Here is a 20,194-nt window from a genome sequence, read left to right on the forward strand (position 1 = left end):
TTACAACTTCTCTGTGGCATATGCAAATTGCCAGCCCCAGTGCTGTTGGACTTTGAGGTCATTATTAAGTAGTAATAAAATAAAGGTTACTTGAAGACAAGCACAGTGATGCTGTGACAGTTGATCTGACCACCAGTAAGGCTACTAAGTGACTAATGAGCAGGTAGTGTATATATCATGGATACCCTGGGTAAAGGGATGATTCATGTTCCAGGTGGGACAGAGTGAGACACCATGAGATTTCATCATGCTACTCAGAACAGTACACAATTTAGGCCGGGTGCCGTGGCACATGCCTTTAATCCCAGCACTTTGGGAGGCCGAAGCAGGTGGATTACCTGATTTCAGGAGTTCAAGACCAGCCTGGCCAACATGACAAAACCCCGTCTCTACTAAAAATACAAATTAGCCGGGCGTGGTGGCTTATGCTTGTAGTCCCAGCTACTCGGGAGGCTGAGGCAGGAGAATCACATGAACCTGGGAGGTGGAGGTTGCAGTGAGCTGAGATTGCATCACTGCACTCCAGCCTGGGCAACAGAATGAGGTGCCATCTCAAAAAAAAACAAAACGGTGCACAATTTAAAACCTTTGAATTATTTCTGGAATTTTTTCATTTAATATTTTTGGACCACGGGTGACCATGGCTAGCTCAAACTACACAAAGTAAAACTGCGGATAAAGGAAGACTACTTTTGATGTCTTGGGGCCGTGGAGAACAAAAGCAAGCTTGGTGGTTTGTGGTAGCACCAGAGAGCTGGCAGCGCTGTGGATGGAGGCTGGCACAGCTCAACAGAATTGGGGAAAACGCCTAGCTCGCGACTTGTTCTTTGGGAGGGGAGGAGAAGAATGGAATATATACACCCAGTGTTCTGGCTTTCAGGGGCCTACTGGAGGGACTGGCGTCTGTCTGTCCTGACTCACAGCACTGACAGAGAAATGGCATCCTGTGGAACCAGAGCGCCGCAGCTTGTTACAGCACCGGAGAATCTGCAATACCACAGACGGACACTAGGGGGAGCAAGAGAGTAGGAGCTCTCGAAAATCCAGTGAAGCCCTCTAATTTGGAAATCACATGCGTGAGCCCAGAGAAGATACATCCCTGGAAAAGGGTTGACGGACCTCCAGGACCTCCAGAATCTCCAGCCAGGTCCATTGGTGAAAGTCTTCCCTTGTACCATGTCAGTCGATAAAGACTGAGAGAAGCGAATGTTTCTTTAAATGTACAGAATACGACAAAAATAACAAGACACAAAGTAAACCAGGGAAATGTGGCATAATCAAAGGATCAAAATAAACCTACAGAAACAGACCCTAAAGAAACAGAGATCTATGCATTACCTGACAAAGAATTTGAAATAATTGTCTTAAGGGGTCTCAAGGCACTACAAGAGAACACAGATGAACAACTAAATTAAATCAGGAAAACAATACATGAACAAAATGAGACTATCAACAAAAAGATAGAAACTAAAAAAGAACCGAACAGATATTCTGGAGCTAAAGATACTCAATAAGTGAATTGAAAAACTTACTAGAAAGGTTCAGCAGTAGACTTGATCAAACAGAAGAAAGAGAAAACTTAAACACAAATCATGTGAAATTATTAAGTCAGAGAAACAGAAAAAAGAATGAAGGAAAGTCAAGAAAGCCTAAGACGCTTGTGGAACAACATCAAAAGGAACAATATACACATTATGGGAGTCCTAGAATAAGAGAGAAAGGGGCAGAGAACTTACTTGAAGAAATAATGGTGAAAACTTCCCAAATATTAGGAAGGAATTGGATATCCTAATTTAAGAAGCTCAAAGGACTCCAAAGAATGAACCCAAAGAGGCCCGCACCAACATACACAAAAATCGAAATGTTGGAAGTTAAAGACATAATCTTGAAAGCAACAAGAAAAAAGTGACGTATCATGTATAAGGAAGGTTCCATAATATTATCAGTGCATTTCTCAGAAGAAATATTACAGGCGAGAAGGGAGTGGGATGATACATTCAAAGAGCCAAGGAGGAAACAAAACAAAACAAAAAACCCTTCCAACCAAGAATACTGCATCTGGGCTGCATCATCCTTCAAAAATGAAGAAGTAAAGACATTCCCAGATAACAAAAGCTGAAGGAGTTCATCACTAGACCTGCCTTACAAGAATTGCTAAAGGGAGTCCTTCAAGTTGAAATGAAGGAATATTAGCAATGTGGAAGCATACAAAAATATAAAGGCTTCTGATAAATGTACACATATAGACAAACACAAAATCTTATAATACTGTGTTGTATAGTACAGTTGTCCCTTGGTATCCACAGAGGATTGGTTCCAGGACTTCCCACACATCAAAATCTATAGATGCTCCAGTCCCACAGTAAACTGTATGGAACTTACAGATATAAACAGTCAATCTTTAGGTTCTACATCCTGCAAATACTATATTTTTGATCTATGATTTAGTTGAATCCATGGATACAGAACCCATAGATATAGAGGGCTGAGTGTACATAACTCACTTTTTAATTCTGATATAGAACTTAAAAGCATAAAAAATGTTAAACAGTGTTGATAAATACAAAATAGAGAAGGATGTAATTTGTGATATTGATAACATAAACTGGGGAGGGAAATGTAAATGAGTAGTGTTTTAGTATGTGATTGAAGTTGTCTTGTTAGGTTGTTATAACTCTAAGATGTTTAATGTAATGCCCATGGTAACAACAAGAAAATACCGGTAGGAGATGCACAATGGAAAATGAGAAGGAAATCAAAGCATGTCACTATGAAAAAATCAATGAAACTCAAGGGAATAAGAGAAAATCATGAACAGAATAACTACAAGGTATATGGAAAGCAACAAAATGGCAATAGTAAGTCCTTCTCTATCAGTAATTACTTTAGGTGAACATGAATTAAACACCCCATTCAAAAGATGTAGAGTAGCAAAATAGATCAGAAAACAAGATCCAACTATATTCTAGCTGCAAGAGACTCACTTGATACATTGGCTGAAAATGAAAAGATGGAAAAATAGATAATCATGCAAATGGTAACCAAAATAGAGCAGGCATAGCTATACTTGTATCAGAAAGCTATCAAAAGAGACAAAGAAAAAGATTATATAATAATAAAAGAGTCAGTTGAGGGAGATACAACAATTACAATAATATATGCACTTAACAGAGCATCCAAATACATGAAGCAAATACCAATAGAATTGAAGGGAGAAAGAGACAGTTACACAATAATAATAGGAGATTTCACCTCCCCACTTTTAATAACAGATTGATTAACCAGACTGAAGATCAATAAGAAAATAGAACTTGAATAATGCTGTAGACCAATTGGACCTAATAGACATATACAGAACATTCTACCCAATAACAGCAGAATATATGCTCTTCTCAAGCACATATAGAACATTCTCTAGGAAAGACCACATGTTATGCCACAGAACAAGTCTTAGCAAATTTAAGAAGACTGAAATCATAGTAACTATTTTTTTTTGACCACAAGGGAATGGAAATCAATAACAAAAGGAAAACTGGAAAATTCACAAATATGTGGAAATTAACACACTCTTAAACAACCAATGGGTCAAAGAACAAATCACAAGAAACGTAGAAAATAACTTGAGACAAATGAAAATGAAAACACAACATATCACAACCTATGGGATGCAGCAAAAGCAGTTCTAAGCAGAAAGTTTATAGTGGTAAATGCCTGCATTAAAAAAGAAGTACATGCTTTTGAAGGAAGAAAAAAAATATAAGAAGGATCTCAAATCAGAAACCTAACTTTACACTTCAAGCAACTAGAAAAAGAACAAACTAAACCTAAAGTTAGAAGGGAGAGACTAATAAAGATTAGAGCAGAAATAAATAAAATAGAGAATAGAAACCAGTTGCGTTTCTATGCATTAATAAGAACAACCCAAAAAGGAAGTTTAAAAACAGTCCTACTCACAATAGCACCAAAAAGAATAAAATATTTAGGAATAAGCAATTAAGGAGGTGAAAGATTTGTACAGTGAAAACTATACATCGCTAAAATATATTACATAAGACATAATAAAAAGATATCGTGTGTTCATAGATGAGTTATTTTTTTTTTTGAGATGGCGTTTCACTCTTGTTGCCCAGGCTGGAGTGCAGTGGCGTAATCTCGGCTCACCTCAACCTCCACCTCCTGGATTCAAGTGATTTTTCTGCCTTGGCCTCCTGAGTAGCTGGGATTACAGGTGCCCGGCATCACACCCAGATGATTTTGTATTTTTAGTAGAGATGGGGTTTCTCCATGTTGGTCATACTGGTCTTGAACTCCCGACCTCAGGTGATCGACTTGCCTCGGCCTCCCAAAGTGCTGGGATTACAGGCATGAGTCACTGCACCCAGCCTATACTTAGTATTTTAAATGCCTGTATTACCCAAAGCAATCTCCAGGTTCCAGTGTTATTTCTATCAAAATGTCAGTGGTGTGTGGTTTTTATTTTTATTTTTTTACAGAAATAGAAAAAGAATCCTTTAATATATATAGAATCTCAAAGTACCCCAAGTAACCAAAATGATTTTGAGAAAGAAAAACATGGTGAAGGCCTCATACTTCCTTTTTTCAAAGCATATTACAAAGCCACAGTAATCAAAACAGTGTGGTACTGGCATAAAGGCAGACATATTGACCAATAAAACAGAATAGAGAGCCCAGAAATAAGGCTTCACATATATGATCAAATGGTCTTTGACAAGGGTATCCTGTCTACAAGATTGGGAAAAGATTGTCCCTTCAATAATTGGTGTTGGGAAAACTGGATATACACATTCAGAAAACAAATTTGAACCCTTACCTTACATTTTATATAGAAACTAACTCAAAATAGATTAAAGACCTAAACGTAAGACCTGAAACTATAGGGGAAAAGTGTCATGGCATTGAACTTGGCAATAATTTCTTGGATATGACACCAAATGCACAGGCAAGAAAAGCAAGAATAGACAAATAGGACTACATGAATTTTTTAAATGTCTGTGCAACAAAGGAAACAACAGATTAAAAAGCAGCATATGTAATGGGAGAAAATATTTTCAAACCTTATATCTGGATAAGTGGTTAATATCCAGAATATACAGAGAACTCCTGCAACTCAATAACAGCAAAATAATCCAGTTTAAAAATAGATCAAAGACTTGAATAGACATTTCTCCAAAGAATATATACGAATGACCAACAAGCATATGAAAAGATGCCCAACATCACCAGTTATCAGGGACATGATAATCAGAACCATTATAAAATACCAGTTCACACCTATTAGAATGACCACTATGAAAAGAAGAAAGAGAAAAAGACAAATGATGAGGATATGGAGTACTTGGAACCCTTGTACTCTGTTGCTAGGAATGTTAAACTAGTACAGTCACTATGGAAAACAGTATGGAGTTTCCTTAAAAAACTAAAAATAGAACTACTAAATGATCCAGCAATCTCATATTTGTGTATATTTCCAAATAATTGGGAACAAGATCTCTAAGAGATATTTACACACCCATGTTCATTGAGCATTATTTACAAGAGCCAAGAGGTGGAAGCAACCTGTATGTCCATCAGCAGACGAATGAGTGAAGAAAATATGGTATATATACACACTGGAAGAGTATTCCACCTTAGAAAAGAAGGAAGTCCTGTCATATGCTACAGTGTGGATGAAAGAAGTAAACTAGTGACAGAAGGCAAATACTGCATGATTACTTACACTTATGTGTGGTATCTAAAGTAGTCAAACTTGTAGAAACAGAAGCTAAGGCCAGGAGCAGTGGCTCACACGTGTAATCCCAACACCTTGGGAGGCCAAGGCGGGCGGATCACCGGAGGTCAGGAGTTCGAGACCAGCCTGGTCAACACGGCGGAACCCCATCTCTACTAAAAATACAAAAATTAGCCGGGTGTGGTGGCACATGCCTGTAATTCCGGCTACTCAGGAGGCTGAGTCTGGAGAATTGCTTGAACCTGGGAGACGGCGGTTACAGTGAGCTGAGATCGTGCCACTGCACTCCAGCCTGGGTGATGGAGCAAGATTCCGTCTCAAAAAAAAAAAAAAAAAGAAACAAACAAAGTAGAATAGTGGTTACCTTGGGATGGGAGGAAGGGGGAAATGGGAGTTGTTCAATGGGTATAGAGTTTTAGTTTTGCAAGATATGAACGTTTTAGAGATCTGTTGCACGTAAGGACATACAGTTAACACTGCTGTACTGTACACTTAAAAATGGTTAAAATGGTAAATTTTATGTTAATGTGTTTTTTACCACAATTTAAAACTGGTCTATGAGCTTTTCTGTGCATTTTCAGGAAAGTGTAAACTACAACATCAGTTAGACATCCATTAGGTTATGGTGAGCTTCAGGAGGTTGCTGATGGGAACTTAAATAGGCACAACCACTTTGCAGAACAATCTGGTCTTCCTGGAACTTGGGATTCCTCATTAGTCTCTCTATTAGTGCTCTGTTTATTGTAGCCTCCAATAATTATGGAAGGATCAAGAGGTGGTCTTGATTGAGGTTGCCAATAAATTGTATTTCAGGCCTTGGAGGACTCCCATATTTCCTGGAGGTTGATAGCCATTTGGGACTGGCGTCTCCTTCCAGGCCTCATTCCTCCTTCCTGTTGGAGTCAGGACATTTCCGTTATCTCTTGCCTAAAGACAGTGGATAAGAAAAAGAGTATATAAGGCCTTGGCAGCTGGCTGTTGGTTTGCCCCCTGCTCCTTGAATTCACCCCCAAAGTAACTCTTTTATAGTAGTCCTGTCTTGCAAGCTTTTAGGGTGGTGGTATTTCCTTCAAAAAGATCCCACCTACCTACCAAGCCAAGCTTTTCTCAGAATTTGTGGGTCACCAAAAGCCCCCATTTTACAGTATTATATATTTAATTGTAAAAACTCTTCCATCATTGACATGATTGTATATTTAGAAAACCCCACTGTCTCAGCCCAAAATCTCCTTAAGCTGATAAGCAACTTCAGCAGTCTCAGGATACAAAATCAGTGTGCAAAAATCACAAGCATTTCTATACACCAATAACAGACAAACAGAGAGCTAAACCATGAGTGAACTACCACTCACAATTGCTACAAAGAGAATAAAATACTTAGGAATCCAACTTAAAAGGGATGTGAAGGACCTCTTCAAAGAGAACTACAAACCACTGCTCAATGAAATAAAAGAGGACACAACCAAATGGAAGAACATTCCATGCTCATGGATAGGAAGAATCAATATTGTGAAAATGGCCATACTGCCCAAGGTAATTTATAGATTCAATGCCGTCCCCATCAAACTACCAATGACTTTCTTCACAGAATTGGAAGAAACTACTTTGAAGTTCATGTGGAACCAAAAAAGAGCCCGCATCGCCAAGACAATCCTAAGCCAAAAGAATAAAGCTGGAAGCATTGCACTACCTGACTTCAAGCTGTACTACAAGGCTACAGTAACCAAAACAGCATGGTACGTACCAAAACAGAGAGGTAGACCAATGGAACAGAACAGAGGCCTCAGAAATAATACCACACATCTATAACCATCTGATCTTTGACACACCTGAGAAAAACAAGAAATGGGGAAAGGATTCCCTATGTAATAAATGGTGCTGGGAAAACTGGCTAGCCGTATGTAGAAAGCTGAAACTGCATCCCTTCCTTACACCTTATACAAAAACTAATTCAAGATAGATTAAAGACTTAAATGTTAGACCTAAAACCATAAAAACCCTAGAAGAAAACCTAGGCAATACCATTCTGGACATAGGCATGGGCAAGGACTTCATGACTAAAACACCAAAAGCAATGGCAACAAAAGGCAAAATTGACAAATGGGATCTAATTAAAGAGCTTCTGCACAGCAGAAGAAACTACCATCAGAGTGAACAGGCAACCTACAGAATGGGAGAAAATTTTTGCAATCTTCCCATCTGACAAAGGGCTAATATCCAGAATCCACAGAGAACTTAAACAAATCTACAAGAAAAAAACAACCCCATCAAAAAATGGGCCAAGGATATGAACAGACACTTCTCAAAGGAAGACATTTATGCAGCCAACAGACACATGGAAAAAATGCTCATCATCACTGGCCATCAGAGAAATGCAAATCAAAACCACAATGAGATACCATCTCACACCAGTTAGAATGGCGATCATCAAAAAGTCAGGAAACAACAGATGCTGGACAGGATGTGGAGAAATAGGAATGCTTTTAACTGTTGGTGGGAGTGTAAATTGCTTCATTCGTGGAAGACAGTGTGGCAATTCCTCAAGGATCTAGAACTAGGAATACCATTTAATCCAGCTATCCTATTACTGGGTATATACCCAAAGCATTATAAATCATGCTGCTATAAAGACACATGCACACGTATGTTTATTGTGGCACTGTTCACAGTAGCAAAGACTTGGAACTAACCCACATGTCCATCAATGATAGGTTGGATTGAGAAAATGTGGCACATATACACCATGGAATACTATGCAGCCATAAAAAGGGTGGGTTCATGTCCGTTGCAGGGACATGAATGTAGCTGGAAACCATCATTCTGAGCAAACTCTCAACAAGGACAGAAAAGCAAACACCGCATGTTCTCACTCATAGGTGGGAATTGAACAATGAGATCACTTGGACACAGGAAGGGGAACATCACACACCAGGGCCTGTCGTGGGGTAGGGGGAGGGGGGAGGGATAGCATTAGGAGAAATACCTAATGTGAATGACGAGTTAATGGGTGCAGCACACCAACATGGCACATGTATACATATGTAACAAACCTGCACATTGTGCACATGTACCCTAGAATTTAAAGTATAATTTTAAAAAGTGAAAAATTCTTCCATCATTTCTAGGAGTTGGGAGTATAGCAAGAATGCTAGGACATCCGTGTTCTTAGTTCATTACTTGATTCAGTCTCTTAGGTTATATTTTCATCTTATTTTCTCTTTGAGTAGATTATGAGCATCAGCATTCTTCCTAGGTCTTGCCTTTCAGTCCTCGGGATGTGTAGCAGTTCTCCACCAGAACTTACTCAAAAGTGTGGCCCTACGAATCAGCAGCATCAACATCCCTTGGGGAGAGACCAAGAAATACGAGTTTTTTAAAACACCTGTCCAGACGTACTCTCTGGAAGTACGAGAAATGCTGCTCTACACGACTTCTTTAGAAGCAGTTCCCATAACTGCATATCAGTCCCTAGTAACGATCTGAATACTGTATGGTGACATGATAGAATTTTATTTACGGTTTTTATTTTTGTTGATGAATTCCTATAAATCGTTAATAGTTTAGCTGTATTATTTTCTTGATAATAGTAAATTCTCATGAAGATAATTTTTTGTCAAACTACCCATAGTGATCTATTTTGTGTGAACAGTTTGTCTTTTCTCCTCAAATATTCACCTTTTCTAAATTGTACTTCCTGTTCTCTACCACTTTCTTAAGTGGCAGATAATCCTTTCAACGTTTACCTTCCACAGTGCTTTATCATCGTTCTCTTACCACCAAGATGGTTTTAGATCTAAAATTAATTAATGTGTTTTTGAGTCCATCATCTAAGTTGTTAACAAAAAGACACATTTAGCGTGAGTTGTAAGTATCTTAAATTTTTGGAATTTATGAGCTTAGTGGGTGGGCTGGTAGAGGAAGAGGTGTGTGGGGTTGTGTGTGAAGGTGTATACTCTGCACATAGCCTAGCAGAATGTATTGCATAGAGTTAGGGCTGGATGGATGTTTGTACAATTGAAAGGTAGGCTGAGAGTTGCCTGTGTGCATCACTCGTGTAGCCTCTCAGATAGGCAGGCAGGTCTCCATCCTGACTCATCAGTCCTCCTCCCTAAAAGATCTCTAAGTGCAACTTTTCTCTCATTATCTGAAAAGAGGAAATGAGAAGAGTCAGAGATTATTACTGGGGACTGAGTGAGTGGAAAGACTGTGGTGCTGGGGACATTTATCAAGTACTGCAGCTCATGGCTGCAGATTGTATCTTCTAATTAGGCTGGAAACAATCCAGGATAATTTTTCTGAAAAATTTAAAAATCTCATGAGGACAGGTAGTTCCTGGGTATACCAAAATTCGGGCAACCCAACTGATAACCTTCCAGAAACTTCAAGGTGCAGACAGCCTTCACGGCTCCTTTTTTGGTCTGAAGCTTGTCAGAGTGCGGAGACCCAGGTTCAAGTGGAGAGTTATCAGCGCTTTCCAGATTGAATTGCACTCAGCATTAGGTCTTGACTGGTTGCCAGAGCAGCACTTCCCAATAGTTTCTGCACAAGAATTCAACTGCAGAAGGCTGGACAGTAACCATATACTGCTGGGAACATCCTTCCTGTGTGGTTGTATTGTAGCTTCCAAACCATCTGCCCCGAAACCATAGGGCTACAGGATAAGCTGACAATGCTCAGAATGCTGCTCCTTCTCGATGGTTTATAGCAAAGAACAGGATAGAATTTAAACATTCTGTCACTGAATTGTTGACTTTACTTGGTGGCAAGTGAAACTCTATTTAAAGCCCTATGACACAATTTATCAGGCCTCTAAAAATAATACAAAGAGAAAGTAAGCTAATTTTCCCACTTTTTTGTTGTTGTTGTTCCTCTGGCGATTGCATGCATCTGAAGTTATGAGATCAATTTCTCTATTTTCTGTGAGACTTTTTGAATCTTTGGAAATGAACGTTAAAAACTCAAGTGCTAAAAAATAAGAAAAAATAAATGCATACATGCCTTCTAGAAGGAAAAAAAAAACCCAGAAAAACAGCATAGCATTGTTTCTATGGTGCTTAAGTTTGGGTTCTCTTGGCTGCTTGGACATTTGAAGTCATACTTGTGAAAGGAAAGGAATTAGAAACTAGGATTCATAGGTGGATGGGACTGTCCTGACTTTAAGCGTATACCAGAAAGTAGTTTGCCTCTTACACTGTGTTCTGATTTAATTGTTTCAATTTGTGAATCTTAAAAATGGACAGAGAACTTCAGATGTGTAGTAGAAAGTTAGGTAGTATTATGATACCTGTTTTAATTGTTATGATTAATGATGGCAAAAATTTTAATGGCTCCAGTGTGGTTGGCAGCTGTTTTGCAAATGTTATCATGGTGCCATTCTGTTCCCTGATTTCATTAAACCGGCTTCCACTTGAGATAGGAGAACACACTTGTCAGAATTTGCAATTCACTGGAGAACTGTGGACTTAAAAAGTTTTGGTTCTCACACAAGCTTTTAGGAATCCAAGTTAAAATTTTATGAATGGTGAACACAAAAGCTACTAAAAAGGCTCAAAAAGCATGTTAGGCATCAAATTGCTTTTTAAATTCAATCTTCTGATAGGTATAAATGAACTTAGTCCAAGAGATTGAATTACCTTAAAAACTATGTATAAGGGCTCAACACATTCAGAAAAGTACCTGGAAAAAATTTATCTTGTTGAGTTCTAAAATTCTTTAAAGAAAAGATTCTAAACATCATTCAGTAGAGCAAATGAGGAATGTATCAGGTGTGTTGGTTTACAGGGAGTACTCTACTGGCACAGGCATCTTGCATTCTTAGTAAATCCAGTTAAGAATTTTACTGATTGTATCATAGGTTTGCTTTGACTAGGAATATCCTGAACTGCTAACTAAATTCATTCCCATTTTATCCTTGCTACTCCTGCCAGCTGGGATGCCAGCATGGACATCCATCAGTGGACTTTGCTCTGTGCCAGGGAATTTGTTCATATTACTTTTGAAAAGCAGGCATTCTTAACAACAACAACAACAAAACCAATTATGAACTAGAGAATAAACCTCTTCCAAAGTGGCACAATATGGCACAAAGGCAAGTTTTTAATCTATAAAAGTTGTCTCAGCCCGGGCACAATGGCTCACACCTGTAATCCCAGCAATTTGGGAGGCCAAGGTGGGAGGATTACTTGAACCCAGGAGTTTGAGACCAGCCTGGGCAACATGGAGAAACCCCATCTCTACAAGAAAAAAAAAAAACCAAAATTAGCCAGGTGTGGTGGCAAGCACCTGTAATCCCAGCTACTATGGAGGCTGAGGTGGAAGGATCACTTGAGCCTGGGGAGGTCGAAGTTGCAGTGAGCCGAGATTGCACCACTGCACTCTAGCCTGGGTGACAGAGCAAGACCCTGTCTCAAAAAAGAAAGAGAAAAGAAGATTGTGTCAGCTGATACCATCCAGCAGAGTCTTTTAATTGTGGTCCAGGAGACTTTAGAAACCTTTCTCAACTGCTTGTCTTCTGTCCGAGGGTGAGAAAATGAAAAGCACAAATAATTGTATAGCAATACCCTGAAAAGAGACCATTACAATCAAATAATGGGAAGAGTACAAAAAAGATGTAAATAAAGGGGAAAAAATACTCCAGAGGGAAATAAATACTAAGCAGTTTAAGGCTGATTAAAGATGATTATTTTTTAATGAGTTACTTTTGCTATTTGGAAATAAGAACCTGAGGCAGGAAGTAACCCCTTTATTATGAATATTTTCTTTTCCCTCCCTCCCTCCCTCCCTCCCTTCCTCCCCTCCCCTCCCCTCCCTTCCCCTCCCCTCTCCTCCCCTCTCCTCTCCTCCCCTCTCCTCTCCTCCCCTCTCCTCCCTCTCCTCCCCTCACCTTCCCTCCCTTCCCTCACCTTCCCTCCCTTCTCCTTCCTTCCCTTCCACATTCCTCCATTCCCCTCCCCTCTCTCTTTTCTCTCTCTCCTTTGTCTCTCTCTCTCTCTTTCATTTCTTTTTTTGACAGGGTCTTGCTCTGTTGCCCAGGCCAGAGTGCAGTGACATGATCTCAGCTCACCCCAACCTCCACCTCCTGGACTGAAGCCATCCTCCCACCTCAGCCTCCCAAGTGGCTGGGACTGCAGGTGTGCACTACCACACCCACCTAATTTTTGTATTTTTTTGTAGAGGCAGGGTTTCACCATGTTGCCCAGGCTAGTCTCAAACTCCTGGGCTCAACCAATCCACCTGCCTTAACCTCCAGAGTTCTGGGATTGCAGACATGAGCCACCATGCCTAGCATGAATATTTTCATTTTCAGTATTTTACTAGTTAACATTGTATTTTAGTTTTTTAAAAGTTTAATTATAAAACACTTATGACGTGGAAGAACTGTGTGCCCATTGCCCAGGTTTTACAGTGCTAACATTTTATTAATACATATATTTGATATTTTTAAGAAAATAAAATGTTTCAATTAGAGGCTGAAGCATCCTTCTCCTGTTCCATTTTTTTCTCCCTGCTGGAGCAAGCATGCCCAAGAAGTTGGTGTAGATTTTTCTTGTCATGTTTTAACACTTTTACTTCACATTTTGCTGTGAGTGTTTTAAAACTTTACATAAGGATGGTGTATTGTGGATATCTTTATGCAACCTGCTTTCTTCATTCAGTTTTTGAGATTTACATATTCAGATAATGTAGGTCTAGTTTATTCATTTAAACTGCCATATAGCATTCCATTCTGTAAATAAATCATCATTTATTCATTTCTGTACAAATTCACAGCAAGATCGAATCTACCTTTTACAAACAGTTCTGTTTGTCTCCCTAACCTGTAAGAAGAAATGGTAGCACGTTGCTACCAGTTGTTCTCCAAAGTGTTTGTGCTTATTTATTTACGTTCCTATCAGAAACATCCTGGACTTCTCTTTTCTCCGTAATCTGATGGATCTCCCACTACAATTTTTCTTTTCTTTTCTTTTCTTTTTTTGAGACAGAGTCTTGCTCTGTTGCCCAGGCTGGAGTGCAGTGGTGTGATCTCGGCTCACTGAAACCTCCGCCTCCTGGATTCAAGCAATTCTCCTGTCTCAGCCTCCTGAGTAGCTGGGACTATAGGCGCCCACCACCCTGCCTGGATAATTTTTGTATTTTTAGTAGAGGTGGGGTTTCACCATATTGGTCAGGCTGGTCTCGAACTCCTGACCTCAGGTGATCTGCCCTCCTCGGCTTCCCAAAGTGCTAGGATTACAGGTATGAGCCACCACACCCAGCCCTCCCACTACAAATTTGATGTTACAATTTGTATTGAACAACAGACAACACACTGAAGTACTAAAGAATTAATTAGGGTTGAAAGTAGTTATTTCTGGATATCAGAAAATGGGGATAGGAATGCCCTTTCAAAAGCTGCTATTTTCATTAGCTTTGAATAACTATTTGACCATTTAAAGCAGTTACATCAAAGAAATAATCAGCAGAGTAAACAGCCAACAGAGTGGGAGAAAATATTTGCAAACTATGCATCTGACAAAGGACTAGTATTCAGAATCTACAAGGAACTCAAATCAGCAAGAAAAAAGCAATCCCATCAAACAGTGGGCAAAGGACATGATAGACATTTCTCAAAAGATGTATAGATGGCCAAGCATGTGAAAAAATGCTGGACATCACGAATCATCAGGGAAATGCAAATTAAAACCACAATGAGACACCACCTGACTCCCGCAAGAATGGCCATGTTTAAAGTCAAAAAACAATAGATGTTGGCGTGGATGTGGGGAAAAGAGAACACATACCTGCTGGTGGGAATGTAAATTGGTGCGAACTCTGTGGAAAGCAGTGTGGAGATTCCTTACAAAGCTGAAAGCAGATCTACTGCTTGATCCAACAATTACACTACTGGTTATCTACCCAAAGGAAAAGGTGTCTTTCTAGAAAAAAATGAAAACATTTGCGTATGTAGTTTTACAGCAGCACAGTTCACAATTGCAAAGATGTGGAACCAACGTAAGTGCCCATCCAGCAATCAGTGGAGAAAGAAAATGTGGTATATATATACACTACTCAGCCATTCAGAGGAACAAAATAATATCATTTGCTGCAGCTTGAATGGAGCTGGAGGCCATTATTTTAAGTGAAGTAACACAGGAGTGGAAAATCACAAACTGTTCTCACTTATTAGTGCGGGCTAAGCTATGAGTACACAGAGACACACAGCAAGCTTGTCGAACCCATGGCCCGTGGCTGCATGCGGCCCAGGACAGCTTTGAATGCTGCCCAAAACAAATCTGTAAACTTCCTTAAAGCATTGAGGTTTTTTGCGATTTTTTTTAAGCGCATCAATTATCGTTGGTATTAGTGTATTTAGTGTGTAACCCAAGACAATTATTTTTCCAAAAAGAAGGAAGCCAAAAAGATTGGACATTGCTGGCATACAGAGTGACATAATGGACTTCAGAGAGTCAGAAGCGGGAAGAGGGTGGGATGGGGGCTAGTGATAAAAAACTACACATTAGGTGCAATCTACTCGGGCGAGGGCACATTAAGATCTCAGAATTCGGCCGGGCGCGGTGGCTCAAGCCTGTAATCCCAGCACTTTGGGAGGTCGAGATGGGCGGATCACAGGTCAGGAGATCGAGACCATCCTGGTTAACACGGTGAAACCCCGTCTCTACTAAAAATACAAAAAAATTACCCAGGCGTGGTGGCGGTGCCTGTAGTCCCAGCTACTCGGGAGGCTGAGGCAGGAGAACGGCGTGAACCCGGGAGGCGGAGCTTGCAGTGAGCCGAGATTGAGCCACTCACTCCAGCCTGGGAGACAGAGCGAGACTCCGTCTCAAAAAAAAAAAAAAAAAAAAAACTCAGAATTCACCACTATACAATTCATCCATGTAACAGAAAACTACTTTTACCCACAAGCTATTGAAATAAAAATTTAAAAGTAAATGCATATTCTAAATTTAAAAAATATAGTTGCATTTATTAATTTCATAAAAATGAAAAAAGTTTTTTAAAAAAGAATATGCAGGCCCCCTACAGTGATCTACAGAAGCCTTTCCGCCATCCTCCCTGGTTCACCGGGTGTGACCACGTGGGTCCCCTCGCTGTTTTCACCGGGTGTGACCACGTGGGTCCCCTCGCTGTTTTCACCGGGTGTGACCACGTGGGTCCCCTCGCTGTTTTCACCGGGTGTGACCACGTGGGTCCCCTCGCTGTTTTCACCGGGTGTGACCACGTGGGTCCCCTCGCTGTTTTCACCGGGTGTGACCACGTGGGTTCCCTCGCTGTTTTCACTGGGTGTGACCACGTGGGTCCCCTCGCTGTTTTCACTGGGTGTGACCACGTGGGTCCCCTGTCGCTGTTTTCAGATGCTGAGGGCCTTTGCATTTGCTTTTCATCTGTCTGCAGTGTTTTCCTCCCAGATACATATGTGGCTTGTTCATGTACTTCCTTCAGAGCACTGCTCACATGTCACCTTCTTGGTAAATTTCTGTCACTTCTGAGTATTCTTTTCAGCATGATACTCAGTATCATCTGGCATTATATTGCTCCTGTCCCTGATGAGACCTTGTCATCTTTGCATCTGTATCACGTACACCTCAAACAGAGCCTTGACTACAATAGGGGATCAATAAATAGGTATTAAATGAACAAATAGGACAATGATACACAAATACATAAAATTCTCTGAAGAGTAAATACAAGTGGGTAACAATTACTGTCTCACAAGTTATCAGGAAAATGCAAATTAAGGCAATGAAATAGCAATTTTTGTTCGTTAAATTTTTGAGAAATAGAAACAAAAAATGATATCATTGGAAGGGGTGGAAAAGTAAATTGGTCTTTTGCAAGGCATTTTTGTGTGTGTGTCTGTGTGTGTGTGTTTTTTGTTTTTTGTTTTTTTTTTTTGAGACAGGGTCTCGCTCTGTCTCCCAGGCTGGAGTGCAGTATGTGAACACAGCTCACTGCAGCCTTGACCTCTTGGGCTCGAGCAACCTCCCACCTCAGTCCCCCGAGTAGCTGCAGCTGCAGGCACGCACCACCACACCCAGCTAGTTTTTGTATTTTTTGTAGAGATGGGGTTTTTCCATGTGACCCAGGCTGGTCTTGAACTTCTGGGATCAAGCGATCTGCCTGCCTCAGCCTCTCAAAGTGCTGGGACTTCATGTGTGAGCTACCGCCCCTGGCCTTGGAAGGCAATTTAATATGCAAGTTCTCACACGTGGGCACAGACAGGCATGGGCAAGGGTGGCGCCACAGCCCTGTTTGAATAGTGAAAAACCAGAAACAGCCTCAGTGCCTACTGATAGTGGCATTGTTAAATTACAGAACATGTGTGTTTTAATAATAGGCAGCAAGTTTTTAAGAATGAGGGACAGCTATATGCTCTACACTGTGGTGCCATTTGTGTTTCACAAAACACAAGACTAAATTTCTGTATTTACAATTACATATGAAAATACCTAGAAAAACGTTGAATAGGGTCCACCCAGAACTTTCATTTTATTTATCGTTCACTGCACTGGAGATGGATTTGTTGAGCATGTGCTGTGTGTGAGGAGTTGTCCCTAGGTGCTAGGAATAGAGTGGTGGGCAAAGTAGGAGAAGCTGCCTGCCATCATAGAGCTTCTGCCCTCTCAGGAGGAAGCGAACCATGAGTACTACAAGGGAATACCGTATAGGTCAGATGGTGAAAGGTACCAGGAAGAGAAGTAAAGCACGGGTAGGAGGGCGCGTGAAGCTCCAGTGTCCAGCGGTGCTTTGTGTGGTCCCAGGCGTATCCTGTACATGGTCCCAGGCACATCCTGTACGTGTGTGCTGTTCGGGACTGTAGCCGCCAGCCGCCCATAGCTGTTGAGCACTTCAGCTGTGACTAGTGCAGTTGAGCTGGATTTTTAATTTCATTTTAATTCATTTACATTTAAATTGCCACACATGGTAGACAGTATAGTGACATGGGATGATCAGAGAAGACCTCACTTAACAAACGGGCATTTGAGCTGCAACTGGGGACCGCAGGACCTTACTTGGGGCAGTCAGAGGCAGAAAAGACAAAGGTAAGAGTGGAAGGAGATGAAGTCAGTGAAACAGACGGGGACCCACCACGGAAGGACTTGCTGGCTAGTGAAAGACATTGCTTATTCTCTGCATGAGGTGGGAAGCCATTGCAAAGCTTTGAGCAGACAAGTGTTGTGATCTGAATTTTTAAAGGGGTGCTGGAAGTGTTCTGATGTTAAACTACAGGAGTGAGTGCAGAAGCAAGAAGTCCAGAGGCTGGAGGTGGTGGGTTACTGTCCACGTAGGAGGGCAGTGATGGAGGCGTTCAGAAGAGGTCGGACGTGTTGCTGGTATTCACTGATGCATCAGTTGAGGGGCCTGAGAGAAAGGCAGGAATCAGCATTTGAGCCTGAGCAAACGAGATGGCACTGGGGAAAGGGAACACCGGGAAGGGATTTTAGGAGTTGTGTTTTGGACATATTAAGTGCCTGTGGATATAAAGAACAAAGTTCTGACCATGAATGACACTGAAACAGCATTGGCAGCTAAAAGATGTCTTCCTAAAGAATTGGATAAAAGAGAAGTGTTCATCGATGGTGTTAGAGTCATTCTCTTTATTTAGAGGCAAAACAGGTGATCTGTCGTTGACCTTTTTAGCATGAAGGTTTTATATGTCCTTAATTATGCGTGGCTCTTAGATTTGGGTGATTATTTCTTATTTCTTCCATAGAATGACTCCTGAGCGATTGGCGTCCCTATCACGAGTCTGTGTCCCACTTATTACCCTGCCAGATGTTGACCCCCTGGTGGAGGCTTTGCTCGTCTGTCACGGACATGAACCTCAGGAAATCCTCCAGCCAGAGTTCTTTGAGGCTGTAAACGAGGCCATTTTGCTGTAAGTGGTGTTCATGTCTCCTGTCATCCTGTGTCATTTTTCCTTTTCTTAGAAGGCTGTGGTGTGTTGGAAAGACTATACGACAGCAGGGTCCAAACGTTTTTGTCTCAGTACCCCTTTATACTCTTAAAAATTACTGAGTATCCCAGCCAGGTATGGTGGCTCACACCTGTAATCCCAGCACTTTGGGAGGCCAAGGTGGGTGGATCACTTGAGGTCGGGAGTTTGAGACCAGCCTGGCCAACATGGCGAAATCCCATCTCTACTAAAAATACAAAAATTAGCCAAGTGTGGTGGCGTGTGTCTGTAATCCCAGCTACTGGGGGGCTGAGTCAGAAGGATCACTTCAGCCTGTGAGGCGGAGGTTGCAGTGAGCTAAGGTCGCGCCACTGCACTCCAACCCGGGCAACAGAGCGAGACTCCATCTCAAAAAAAAAAAAAAAAATTACTGAGGACCCCAAAGCATTTTTTTTTAAACTTTTATTTTAGGTTTGGGGGTACATGTGAAGGTTTGTTACATATGTAAACACATGTCATAGAGTTTGTTGTACATATTATTTCATCACCCAGGTATTAAGCCCAGTACCCAATAGTTACCTTTTCTGCTCCTCTCCTTCCTCCTACCCTTTCTCAGGAAGGCCCCCACATCTGTTGTTCCTTCTTTGTGTTCATACATTCCCAAGAGTTTTTTTTTTAATCTGTTAAACACTTATTAATATTTATCATATTTGAAACTAAATTTTTAAAAATGTGTTTCTTCACTTAAAAAATAAAAATAATTTCATTACACGTTAACACAAATAGCATATTTTCATGAAAGACAATGCTCTTTTCCAAGGCAAAAAAAAAAAAATTTTGACAGGAGCAGCATTGTTTTTACATTTTTGCAAGTCTCATTTTCTGCCCTAAGGCTGCTGAATTCTCATATCTGCTTCTGGTGGGATGTGTTGTTTTGGTTGAAGTGTATAAAGAAAATCCAGTCCCACATAGATAGTAGTTGGGAAAGGCGGGAATATTCTAATAGCCATCGCAGATCATTGTAGATAATTCTGCTTTGATAGCTCACCAAAATTTGAAAATGGTCATTTTTTTAAAGGGTAGTTGCAGTGTGGAATCTGAAATTGTATTAGTTAACTTTCCATACTCTGTTACATTAAAACCCATTGGTCTGTCTTGCACTTTCAATGGATCTTTTTTGCCTACACACATAATTTTGCAGCATTCTGCATGGTTCATTTGGAAAATCTTCATTAATTGAGTTATGTATATCTTCCAAACATTGACATATTTCATTATGCAATATCAAAACCTATAGTCATTACTGCCACCTCATCAGAAACGACTTTAAGTATTGGGAAGCTGTCAAGCATATGTTGGTGGACATAGATTTTCCAAGATTCTAATTTCTGCTTAAAAGCTAAAATTTATCATGGGCTACAAACACTATCAGTCGTTTTCCTGAGGGGACTGAGTCACTTTGCAAATTATTGAGAAAGTATGTGTCTAATCCCATAATGTGACTAACCACTGCCTGTCTGCTAGTCATTCTTTCAAGTCAATTTGCATGA

At 40.5% G+C, this 20,194-nt stretch overlaps 1 protein-coding gene across 48 annotated transcripts in view; it reads left to right on the plus strand.

The window, feature by feature from the left end:
- The window catches only part of FANCC (FA complementation group C), a 221,913-nt gene that overhangs the window by 150,677 nt on the left and 51,042 nt on the right, over window positions 1-20,194 (plus strand). For 36 of the 48 annotated variants that reach the window (XR_012424987.1, XR_012424988.1, XR_012424989.1 and 33 more), the window contains one exon: window positions 18,462-18,626. The exons of the other annotated variants lie outside the window; for them this stretch is intronic. Coding sequence is in view for 33 of the 36 variants with exons in the window: in XM_074018021.1 (XP_073874122.1) it covers window positions 18,462-18,626 (165 nt within the window). In the remaining 3 variants the exon portion in view is untranslated. The remainder of the gene's footprint in view (window positions 1-18,461; window positions 18,627-20,194) is intronic. 48 annotated transcript variants of the gene reach the window in all.

Source organism: Macaca fascicularis, chromosome 15 (genome assembly GCF_037993035.2).
Source record: "Macaca fascicularis isolate 582-1 chromosome 15, T2T-MFA8v1.1".
Classification (NCBI taxonomy): domain Eukaryota; kingdom Metazoa; phylum Chordata; class Mammalia; order Primates; family Cercopithecidae; genus Macaca; species Macaca fascicularis.